At 39.0% G+C, this 13,153-nt stretch overlaps 1 protein-coding gene across 3 annotated transcripts in view; it reads right to left on the bottom strand.

Annotated features, from left to right (window-relative positions):
* FAT3 (FAT atypical cadherin 3) overlaps window positions 1-13,153 on the bottom strand; it is a 2,670,157-nt gene that overhangs the window by 1,305,161 nt on the left and 1,351,843 nt on the right. For all 3 annotated transcript variants that reach the window (XM_044072199.1, XM_044072198.1, XM_044072200.1), the window contains exon 4: window positions 1,611-1,672. In XM_044072199.1, the coding sequence (XP_043928134.1) occupies window positions 1,611-1,672 (62 nt within the window). The remainder of the gene's footprint in view (window positions 1-1,610; window positions 1,673-13,153) is intronic.

Consider the following 13,153-nt stretch of genomic DNA (forward strand, 5'->3'; position numbering starts at 1 on the left):
AGGTTATGGATGTAACTAAAGAACACGTTATGGTTGTTCTTAGTTGAGGAAGCTAATTAGGATTTGTAGTATGCTTTGGAGGACTTGACAAGAAGTCTTATTTGCTTGTTTAAGCTGAGGAGGGAATGTTTCCAGTTTAGGGCTCGCTCTCTCTTACTCTTACACAGCAATTTCTTCTCCTTATTGTAAAGTCTGTTGATGGCAGTTGTGACTACCTATCTATATCAAACAAAGCTCCTCATCAGCACACTCCAAGAAAAATCTTGATGATTGGATGGGAAATAGGAAATTAACCCCGGGATCACCTCTGTGTCTCTGCTCAACAGGAGCACAGGAAAATAATTTTCTTGGGTGGCGAAAGCCAGGGTACCTTTTTTGCTAGGCTTATATAGGCTCTAGGGCTCATAGCCTAGTACCTACCTATGAACCTATGAAAGCCACAAAGCATTAGGAGCGAAGCAACTCAAAACATGCTTCCACATACATTTCTGTTTCCTGTAATAATGCATAAAGTACCTCAATACTATGAGCCTTAAATTGGAAATGCTTGGGGGTAGTTAATGTTTTCCTCCAAATAAACTTTAAGTAACAGTTACATCATTTTAAACCACTGCTTACATGACCACTGATAGAAGGAAGAAACTTGTGAAAAATTATAATTCTAAAGTGTTCTGTCTGGCAACTATGTTTCCATGTTTGTTGAATGATTCATTCTACATTTTCCTTTCAGCCTGGTACACAACCAAATTATGTTCTTAGAGCCCAGCAGGCTCTGACCAAGTAAAGGAAGCTTGCAACTTCTTTCACAAAGTTGCCTTCCTTTGTAATTGGAAGAGAGCAATGCTATCCTTTGTTTAGGATACAGCAACATAAACTGACCAACCTAACAAAAACTGTACAGACTATCTTTGAGACAGATAACAGAGGCTACATTTACAAAACCAAATCCAAAATGAAAGCTACACAGCAAAGGAGTTTCTTGATGCTGAAATATCAAACAAAATCTAATTAAGTAAATCCAAACCTTACTGGTTAAGCACTTTTATCAATTAATTTGGAATTTTTCAGAAACGGAAAACAAATCACATCAGCAAATCATTAAATACCCACAAGGGGTACATACTACAGCAACCTCCTGTTGAAACATTCATTACCATAATCACAAATTGTATAAAGAATTTCATAAGCTTTGTAAAAACAAATATCAAGAAACTGCATTGAAAATAACTACAGGCACATTACTCCTGTATTAAAAACAATCAGTCTTAAAATGTTGTTTTTAAGTACACTTGTTAAAGACATACTGTCATTCCAACTCATTTGTACCATTGTATTTGCTCTCAATTACCAAGGAAGCTCTCTCTATTCTAATAAGTTTTTCCAGTCTCCCCCTCATTGTTCCACTCTGAATTTAAGAAAGTAGAGATGAACAAATTTGTTTACACAGAGTATCTTTACAGTGTGTGCATGTATGTGCTTGTGCATGCGCGTGTCTGCGTATGTGTTGTGTGTGTGTGTGTGTGTGTGTGTGTGTGTGTGTGTGTGTGTGTGTGTGTGTGTGTGTGTGTGTGTGTGTGTGTGTGTGTGTGTGTGTGTGTGTTACGCCTTACCTCAAGAACATGCTCTGCTTGCTGCTCACGATCCAGCTTTCTTGATGTTGTCGTAATCAAACCTATGGAGAAAACATGAAAAAAATATCTTAAATGATAAGGTCACAAAGCTTTCATTATTAGTCAACAAATAGCCTGGATATGCACAACTTTCAAGTGTTCATTACGAAAGGAAAGAAACATTTGTAGCTGTCTAAACTGGAAATCTAGCAAATGCCACTATTGTAACCCTAGAGAAAGATGTGCTGCATAACTGAGGGTCACTTTTCCTTGGTTGATGTGATGCTTAAAATATTAACAATCAGAATCAGCCTGTCTCTGTGGTACATAGGAATGGAGCCCTGACTGTGACCCAGGCAACCTGGGTTTGACTTGTGGCCCCACCACTGGAAGAGCCAGTCAGGGAGGGAAAATAATGAAGGGGCATGACTCACTCAGTTCCTCTGGGGTGGAGAATCCCAGGTGCCTGGAGAGCATATACTGAAGTACAATTTCTCTGGTGGAGGCCAAGGTAACTACTTCAACTGCTTCAGGGCAGGGAAGGGGGGCTGATTGCTGGTAATGATGTCCCTTGCAGAAATGAGGGACATCCAGCATGGTATGCCCATTGCATGTCCTCCCTTCAGCTGTTTAGCCAAGCACCTACAGAGAGGTAGTGTCATAAAAGTTAAAAACTCTTGAACCACCCTAATCATTGCTTTAATTATAAGCCTTTTCAGCTGACACTCATCCTCAGTTGAATGGGTTGACTGGCTGAGAGGGTACTGATGACTGATACAGCATGGCAGTTAAAAAGTGCAAAAAAATAATAATAATCAGAATCAGCCAGGGTGCTGTGGAATGTTCTAGTGTAAGACTCATCTTCCACAGAAGCAAAAGCAACCATACATATAAGCTCTGGGACATGTTACCATTTTTTTGGTGAAATAGTGATCAAATTAGAAAACCTATGGAAAACAAGATATTTCTTCTCTCAAGTGACATAGAAGTATTTGAACTGTCCATTTTATTAACATCATAGTCAATATACCTCTCCACTTGTAAGCATTAAAAATCATTGCAGCGCTGCACAAAAATGATCTCAAATGGTCAGAAAGGGGAGCCTTTGCTATTTTTTATAACAGAAGATCTTCAGTTACTACACTCCATGTTTTCGAGTTAATTATTTTTTTGGTTTATTTTGGTCACTTAACATATGTATTCCCAGACAGATTTATGCTGATGAAAGAAATCAATAGATTGAAGAGGAGAACTGCTAAAAGTTGGGATACACATAAAAGTCCTACGAAGGTGCACATCAAAGTGCTAGAAGGATAAACATCAAAGTGCTATGAAGGTGCACATCAAAATGCTACGAGGGTGCACATCAAATTGCCATGAGGGTATACATCAAAATGCTGCAAGGGTACACATCAAAGTGCTATGAGGGTAAACCTCAATGGTATCCCTAAAATCAGATTCCTGTTGTAATTCCAAGTACCAGAACTGTGATCCTCACAACAAGTGAATCCATATGTGAAAGTAAAAATATATGCTAAGCCTGAGGCTGGGATACCCAGAAGTATTTCCCCTATTCTAAGGTAGCCTGCCCTCAGAATTAGGATGTGTCAATAGCTGGGTTGTATGGGAAGCAATCCTTCATGTCAGGTGGTGCATGATAACTACAAATTGCTTTAATGGTAGTACAGCAAATTTAAACATCTGTTGTATTTCTGTCACTATCATAGCTTATTTTCTGAAGTTCTGCAGATCACAATTATAGGTATCTCACTTCTGATGGGGAGTTAACTAAATCATTTAATCTGAGCGGTATGAATCAGCATAGCACTAAGACATTCTAAAGTGCAGAAGGGTATGGGAGGACAGTAAATTACAGCACGTCTGGCCACTTTGAAGCAGCTTCACCATATGTTCCTGATGTGCATGAGCTTATAAACAATTTGCTTGTTTATGTTACAGTGAAGCATGTGATTTGCTACAGACGGCATTGGTCTGTTTTGACAGATTCTCATTCCTCCAAAGTTTTATGACCATAGAGTTGGTACAAATAAATTTAGGGATGGGGGGGGGGGGTTCTCCCATTTTGTCAGTATATAGCAAAACTACCATTTAACCCCTTGTGCACTGCATTTTTTCACTTCCACTTTTCTCAGCTCATTACTAGCTGCTATGAGGAGAATGTTTTCAACCAAAGAGAGAATGGTGTCCAACCAAAGGTTATATTTGTCAATGCCATAACTCCACCTTCAGACCAACTTTCTGGCTGTCACTTGTGTGGCTTGCAGTATGCTTCCTCTCTGCCTAGCTAACAGGCCGTTGTCTGCTTTTGGTCTCCTCACTTTTCCTGTGTGCTTCATTTCACAGTTTCACTCCATCCGGTTGTTGTCTTCTTAACTGCTGGTTCATCATACTCCCTTTAATCTCCCATAATCTGTAGATTTTCTATTCATTCATAACTCAGCTTTGGAGTGGACTTCTTTTTAACCCCTTGATAACATCATCAGATTCTAACATCCGGTTCAGAACTACCATTAAATCATATCTGCACAGCTCCATCTCTTGCCAGTATTGATGTGTAGATATATAATTACTGTTAATCTGTATCCTATACTCTTTCTACTTACATGGTTATGAATGGCTCCTCTGGTTCTCCATATTATCGTGCAGCTAACCCAATTTATCTGATGTCCTTTTTTTGCTGACCCAGTTTATCTTAAAGATGGAGAAGTGTCTCAGCCAGACATTTTAACTACCAGAGATATGAAAATAGCTGCTTTGGTCTGTTTTTTTCCCATTGCTGGCGGAAAAAGCAGTTTATAGGAAGTGTGTATCTCACAGACCTGTGGTGTAGCTGCATACCTTACTTCACGATAGCTCCCAAAGTATAAAGCAGTCTTTGTTCAGAGGCCTAGCCCTCTGGTTGGTAGGCATAGCTGACAGTAGTAAGAGAACATGTTTGGTCTACAGTGGAAAGGTTGGGAGTGGGTAAAAAAACAAACAAAAAAAAAAAGGAAGGTACATTTTATTTAATTATATCAAATGGTGGACTGGAAATGTGAACATTTTATTACAGTTTTTTAATACAAAATGGTGGACTAGACACCTTACTTGACAAATCAGCAACAGTGGCTGACGGCCATTGGCCATTCCTCTGTGTCATTTCAAAAGCATCTAGATTCGGATTAAGTGCAGATGATGGGTGAGTGCCTGGTGAGGTTGCTTTTTAGGCTAACTCTGCCCACACCCAGCAGCAGGGTGATGTTACAGTGTAGTCATGAATAAACATTTTCCTGTGTTTCTCATCCACATGAATATTCATCTGGATAAGCAAGCACATAATACGGACTTGGTAATTCTCTGAACAGACACAGGGAAAATAAACTAATGATAAATACTATTTTTTAAATAAATGCTGAGCACTCACTACCCCCCTTGTGATGTGCAAGTGTGTACTTGTGTAGTTTGTAAGCACTACCTAAGAGGAGCCGCCCAAATTTGACAAGAAGGGAACCAAAAAAACACACTGGGCATATCTTTAAATCCTTACATCACATCTTCACATCTTTAAATGTACTTTAAAATAGCAACTGCAAAACCATCTCATAGCATAAGGTATAAGCGCTACCCATGGCAAACATTTGGAAAGATGAAGTGAAATGCCAGTGCACAACAACAAAAATGTTAATACACACTAGTGAACACGTTAAATCAAGTATCTAAAGCAGCATTCTCTTGTTTAAAGACTTAATGCACAGTAAATGTCAAAATAAGTCAGCTGACTGCAAGTTTAGCAAAGTAAATCTGGGGAAAAAATAATAAAGGATGTTGGTGTAATTATATTTGCTGATCCTCTGTTCATTTGCTATAACAGTGCCAATGGCAGGGGGGCAAGGAGGGCTTTGCTCACTTTGCGAAATGATTTGTATGTTAATGACTACATACATGTACCCTAGCAAAGTTAAAAAAAACAATTCCTTGCTATTCATTACGCTTTCAACCGATACAGTAATACAGTAAAACAAAGCTGTAAGTAGGTTAGAATATGTACACAGTCTGTATGGATGTAAAAGTTGTTGACTGGTGAATACTTCTGTGTTGAAGCTTTCTAAAGTTGAATTTATGCTGTTAGTACTCCAGTTAGATGCAAGATATTTTTTTTGAGAAGTAAGTTGCGACTGTGAGCCTTTGCTTCCATCATGTAAGAATAATATGTGGAAATTGTAGTATCCTCAGTTTGCCACTATGGTCTTCTGATTTATGATTGTATTTAGAATCCTATACAAAAGCATGCCTATTTCTTGGAAGTGTATTTAACCTTTGTTGAGTGACATGAGAAGAGGCTTCAATATTACATATGCCTAGAGGGGCCTTTAAAGAGCATGCAATCTACGCAACACACCGTTGAAAATAACTGGAGAATTTCCATAGGGATAAACATGTGGTATGCTCATGCAGCCCCCCCCCCTTTGCTCCTACATAGTACTGCTAAGAAGTAAAATTTCAAAAATCAGAAAGGCATTTGAGGTGCACATTTCATAAAAGATGACACACCCAGAGCCACTTAATTATCATTTTAATTACTTAGACTCTGGAGACTCACAACTCACGTGTTAATCAACATACAATATATGCATGATGTCACTGGTAAATGTGCATGACATGCCAACCATGCATCATTTACATACTACGTCACAGGCATAAGGCATGTCAGTCACAATGACCATGCCCATTGCTAGGTGAAATGGCCTGTGGGTTAAGACACTTCAACAAAGCCACTTTTTATTTATTACAAAACACCTTGTGGTTTGCAAGAATGGATTCTTTCTTTCTTTCTTGGACTATCTAGCAGACCCAGTGTCAATGTTAAACAGTTTGGTGCTTCTTGACTGGAGGAATGAAATTATAGTCAGTTGAGAAAATAAAAAATCCTTCTGCAAAGGACAGTTTTCCTTTTTTTCCTGAGGGGACCTGAGGACACTGAAGAACGATCAATCATCAATGATCAATCAGAATGTGACTATAAAGTGATTTCAGTGGAGGTAAAAGCTGCAGTAGGTGGCCAGGGAAGGTTATTTATTTATTATTTTGATATAAAAAAAATTTTTCTTTCCCTACTTTCCCAGTCCATTCCTTCCTCCCTGCCATCTTTCTTTCAGTAGTTAACATTGATATACGGGGCACCTATGCTGAGACTTTTGTTGGAGTCTATAACGTCTGCTGCTCATCACACAGTGGCATTTATCAGTGTCTTGTGTAGATGCAGGCACTTAGAAACTACATTTTCCCGGGTCTACTTTACACGCTCGAAAGCTGAAAAACCCGAATCCAAATAACGTGACACGTAAAGAGCGAACCGCAAACACGTCGAACGAACGAAACCGTGAAAGTGAAAATATTGAATTCGCATAGTTGGCCCATCTACGGTATAGCTCCGTAAGGTAAGTGTGTGATAGTTACGGACCTTAGGGTTAGGGAGGGGTTAAGGTAAGTGCATAGGTAGGTAGTGTATGTAAGGTTTTGTGTAGATAATGTATGTAAGGTTTAGTGTAGGGTTTTGTTAAGTGTGTGTGGAATATTTAGTTTGTTTAGGTATAGCTCCATAGATGAAGTGTGTGGTAGCTACGGACCTTAGGGTTAGGGAGGGGTTAAAGGTAGTGCATAGATAGTTGTGTATGTGGGGTTTAGTGTAGGGTTAGCAGTAGGGTTTTGGTGCTTTAACTTAGGGTTAGAAGTAGGATTTTGGTTAGTGTATGTATGTGTTTTTTTTTATTGTGTTTGGGTAGGCAGTGTGTTGCGGGTGGTGGGTTGGCCGACTATGACTGTTCGAAGTTTTAACTTTCGCACTATAGTACGGTTGACGTATTTGCGGTTCGCTCTTTATGTGTCGCACTATTTGGATATTTTTTTTTGTGTTTTGAGCGCATAAAGTAGACCCCATTTTCCCTATAATACTTCCCCTTTTACTTTACCTAATACTCAGGTACACAAAGAGCAACTTGTTTGGTCACTGAGTCAAACATACCATGAGGAGCACCTCTGCATGTATTCAGTGAAACATAGCATGAGGAGCACCTCCGCATGTATTCAGTCAAACATAGCATGAGGAGCACCTCCGCATGTATTCACTCAAACATAGCATGAGGAGCACCTCCGCATGTATTCAGTGAAACATAGCATGAGGAGCACCTCCGCATGTATTCAGTCAAACATAGCATGAGGAGCACCTCCGCATGTATTCAGTGAAACATAGAATGAGAAGCAGCTCCGCATGTATTCAGTCAAACATAGCATGAGGAGCACCTCCGCATGTATTCAGTCAAACATAGAATGAGAAGCAGCTCCGCATGTATTCACTCAAACATAGCATGAGGAGCACCTCCACATGTATTCAGTCAAACATAGAATGAGAAGCAGCTCCGCATGTATTCACTCAAACATAGCATGAGGAGCACCTCCGCATGTATTCAGTCAAACATAGCATGAGGAGCACCTCCGCATGTATTCAGTCAAACATAGCATGAGGAGCACCTCCACATGTATTCAGTCAAACATAGCATGAGGAGCACCTCCGCATGTATTCAGTCAAACATAGCATGAGGAGCACCTCCGCATGTATTCAGTCAAACATAGCATGAGGAGCACCTCCGCATGTATTCAGTCAAACATAGAATGAGAAGCAGCTCCGCATGTATTCAGTCAAACATAGCATGAGGAGCACCTCCACATGTATTCAGTCAAACATAGCATGAGGAGCACCTCCGCATGTATTCAGTCAAACATAGCATGAGAAACATAGCATGAGGAGCACCTCCGCATGTATTCAGTCAAACATAGCATGAGAAACATAGCATGAGGAGCACCTCCGCATGTATTCAGTCAAACATAGAATGAGGAGCACCTCCGCATGTATTCAGTCAAACATAGCATGAGGAGCACCTCCGCATGTATTCAGTCAAACATAGCATGAGGAGCACCTCCGCATGTATTCAGTCAAACATAGCATGAGGAGCACCTCCGCATGTATTCAGTCAAACATAGCATGAGAAGCACCTCCGCATGTATTCAGTCAAACATAGCATGAGAAGCAGCTCCGCATGTATTCAGTCAGACATAGCATGAGGAGCACCTCCGCATGTATTCAGTCAAACATAGCATGAAGAGCACCTCCGCATGTATTCAGTCAAACATAGCATGAGCAGCACCTCCGCATGTATTCAGTCAAACATAGCATGAGGAGCACCTCCGCATGTATTCAGTCAAACATAGCATGAGGAGCAGCTCCACATGTATTCAGTCAAACATAGCATGAGGAGCACCTCCGCATGTATTCAGTCAAACATAGCATGAGAAACATAGCATGAGGAGCACCTCCGCATGTATTCAGTCAAACATAGCATGAGGAGCACCTCCGCATGTATTCAGTCAAACATAGCATGAGAAGCAGCTCCGCATGTATTCAGTCAAACATAGCATGAGGAGCACCTCCGCATGTATTCAGTCAAACATAGCCTAGTTGTAGTTTCTCCCCTCATAGCACCCAAGTTAACCTGCTGTACCACCCTTTTGTAGTTCACCTAAAAAAGAACTGACACCATGGATGGGCACTTTCTAAATTTTTCTGCTACCAGCTTAGTTATACATGATTGTGGGAATTGTCTCATATTCACTGACAACCAAGTAATGTTTAGAGAAACAGATACAGTATGTGAGAGATATAATTACAAAATGTTACTGGAGGTAAGACTTTCACACAAAAGCACTCAAAATAATAATCAAGTTGTCAGTAGCATAACTATTACACCCACCACTGACATAACACATAGATCAGCAAATGCTGAGGTATTTAAAAACAACCCTCCTAAACTCCAAAGACCTCCTAGACATCTGTCTTACAAAAAGAATCCTCAGCAACCCCAATGGCACTCTACCAGAGCAACAACAAACAGAGCACATACAGCTACACCCTTTGTACCCTCAACTACAAAGGGCATTAGGCAAGCCAACACACTGCCCAATATTTTAATCATAGGATACTCCATTGTGAAAAATACAGATGTCTTGTTCTCAAGGCTAAATAATGAGAAAATCACAGTCAGTTGTTTATCAGGAGCCATCCGCCAAATGACATTCAAGTCATTAGACACAAGTACCAGTATGACTTGGTCATAGTCCATGTGGGTGTAAATGACCTGAGATATACCTTCCTGGACTATATGAAGAGAGATATTATGAAGCAGCAGAACAGATCAGAGGACTATGGGGCTGCGAGTACCCTACTAAGAAAGGCATGTAACACAATGGCATTTATCAACAAGAGATGCATGTACCTTGAAAGGATAACAAAGAATGCAGAAAAAAAAAAAAGTGTGCAGGGACAGGATCCTCAAAAGGGTAAATTTTAGCCACTACCCACTGCAGAGGATACAGCAATGAGACTGTGAAGAGAAACATTTTTAGGCCAACAGTATTTCTTCGTGGAAAAACAGACAAGTAAATAAATTCACAAGTGAAATGTAGAACTGTATTACTGGTATGAAAAAATGAAATGGCCATATTTACCCACTAAACTATGTGCTTAATTTGAATTTGACACTTTTAAGTTATGATGCACAGGGTAAAAACGTACTCATAAGAGAAAGGAAAAGGCCGATCTAGCAGGAAAGATTTACAGCAACCTTACCTGGCAGACAGTATACACCTTGCAGTCATGAAAGCATGCCTTAAACTTGCACAAAATCCATTTCTGACAGCAGTTCATTTAGATTAATTACCTGCCTGTCGATACTGAACCTGGCTTAGTCAGGTAACCCAAGAAGCACCTTAAGGAGAATCACAGCCAACCTCAACCCTAACTTTACATGTCAAAACAGTACTGGTGCATCAGAGAGAGATAAAGTTTTAAAAACAACCTGACACAACTGAATGACACAGAGGTAGATAAGCAAAATGCAGTTTTATCCGAAAGATAGACCCTGATAGTTCTTGGTGAATCTTAGTCACTGAAAACCTCTGATGGGAGAATTGCATTGCTCTTTTATCTTAATGTTCTCACCACAGTCCCAAAAGTTCATGTCTAATATAGTTATCAGGGTTTTATTTTCTATGAATAAAAGGAATTACATTAATCTTAGATGCATGCAGAATGAATATCTGCTAAGGAGACTATAACTGGCAGTACGATACTCCCTGAAAGAACAGAAAATCTTTATTTTCCTGTTGTGATACTATGTTTTTCTCTTTTCTTTAGGACGCAGTAATAAGCCAAAATTCGGAACACTGATCTGCAAGCAATAACAAAGCAAGCCTGAACCTCACTGCTCCCATTTTTATAGGATTGATTTAATTTAATCAGATGTGCAAAGGCAGACATTTTCTTATGAAAATATATTTTTTTACAGGACAAACCATACCCAAAACCAGTGCAAAGGACTGGACTTCAGTTTATTGCCAAAATGCCATTACACCTTTATAAAACTTAAGTTGCTTCTGCTATTTCATATAATATTCAAGTATTTTAGATACATAATAATTGTTTTATTCAACTATTATAGGAGACTTAGGACATTTTTTTTCTCCTACAATTTCAGGATGTTAGCCATTTTTCATGTTTTTTTGTAGGACACAGCTGCCCAGTTAGAGAGTAACCTGAATAAAGGACAGGTAGTATCTGAATTCAGTACGATGCCAATCTAAAGAATTCACAACAGCAGCAAGAAGCAAGCTCCATTCATCACCCTCCCATTATATATAACACATCAAGCATAATAAACAGACAGATGCACAACAGTGCAAACTAATATTCCTTCCTCCGATCCATGGCTTGTGATCACTACTACAAAAGTCATACGGTAACAGCTACATGAAAATGAGTTCATTTATGAGACATTTTTCAGGCCAGTAATTTGATCCCAGGTTTAACAGCTGTAAGCAAGAACCTGACAAACTATTACAGTGGACCCTTATTGCCTGTGTCTCTCTGCCATGTAAAATTATACATACCTCTCACTAGATGTTTCATTAGCTTTGACCTCTTGGTGAACCTTTGCCTTTATTAGTATCTTAGGTCAGACTGAAGCCCGCATTAATGAGGACTTCCATGTGATGAAGCTTTTGATTAAAAAGTGAACATATATTTCATAAAGGCAAGGATGTTAAAGTTATAAGGTGCTTTGCGGAGATGATAAGTGCAATATAAATCAATTAAACATTTTACACTAACAATGCAAGCGCTAAAAATAGCATTTAGAAAATCAAAGTACAAACACTTACCTAGTCACATGGAATATCTGATAAATACATGTCGTAAAGAATGACACTGAGAAAGATATATAATCCCCAAATTCAACAGCATGTTAAGCATAATACCACAAAAAAGTTACTCTTTTGGGGACCAAAGTAATCAAGAAGCTTTATATTATGCATGTTTATGTACTGAAAGTCAAATAACTCATGCTCATTTACACTTAACGTACAAGAAAGGACACAAAGTTGTAAGTTGGTTACAGCATTCAGGCCGGAGACTACTGAGAAACAATGATTCCCTTACTTCAGGGTCAAATGCCTGGTCACAGTTCCAGTTATCAAGACTTTGTTTAAATGTAACTAGAGTACTTGAGGACGTAATCCATGTAGGAAGCTTGTTCGACATTTTTGGTATTCTTAAAAGTTAGAAACTATTGACTTAGTCTTATGCTGAAGAACTTCAGCTGAAAATTACAATAATTGTTTCTGAATATACATCTGGGCTGATACCATTCAATGTTTAAAACTGCTTGCAAGGTTATATCTTAAAATAATTTATAATCCAGTGTGAACTATTCTCTTTAATAACAATACATTATGGTGTATAAATTATTTACATTTGTCCTTATGACACATTTTCCCGGTTTGCTCTACTTACACAAGTAAACCTCTTCTGTCCTGATTCCAGGCCTTTAAGTTGTCCCACATTATAAAGACAAAATAATTGACCAGATATATGCCTTGTACAATGTTGCCAAACACTAAAGGACTCTTGCAGGGAGTTTTTTTTAACCAAAAGTCCTATTTGTTTCAAAGCTAGATAATGTAATGTGACAGTATGTTTCCAAAGAAAAGTTTGCAGACATTAAAATGCCAAAATTGTTGAACATCTTGACTTACTTTAATGTCATCAAAGAAAAGGAAAATTATTTTATAACTTTAGGTTTCCCAAAACCAGTGGCGGCTGGTGACTTCAAATCAAATGGGGGCTGCAGGAGACAGCTGATTGGGTGGGGTCAATGGGAAGGGGTGCGGCCAACTAGAAAGGGGAGGAGCTATGCTCAAAACCACAAAAACTAACTAAATACACTGCCCTGGGTGCCAAACCGTCATTATGAGAGTCCAATCAAGACAAAGTGAAGTGTAGAAGAATAAAAATATTTCAATGCATTGGCTGCATGACAGCTTACTTAATATCTAGATGGAAACAAAAAGGTTGTGAGGCATGAAAAAATAAATTACTTTTTAAATACATTAATGGAATGCCAGTCAAAATCAAGTATAAGAAAAACAAGCAGCAC

This window comes from Protopterus annectens, chromosome 5.part0 (assembly GCF_019279795.1).
Source record: "Protopterus annectens isolate FY-2018-M chromosome 5.part0, PAN1.0, whole genome shotgun sequence".
NCBI classification, from domain to species: Eukaryota; Metazoa; Chordata; order Ceratodontiformes; family Protopteridae; genus Protopterus; species Protopterus annectens.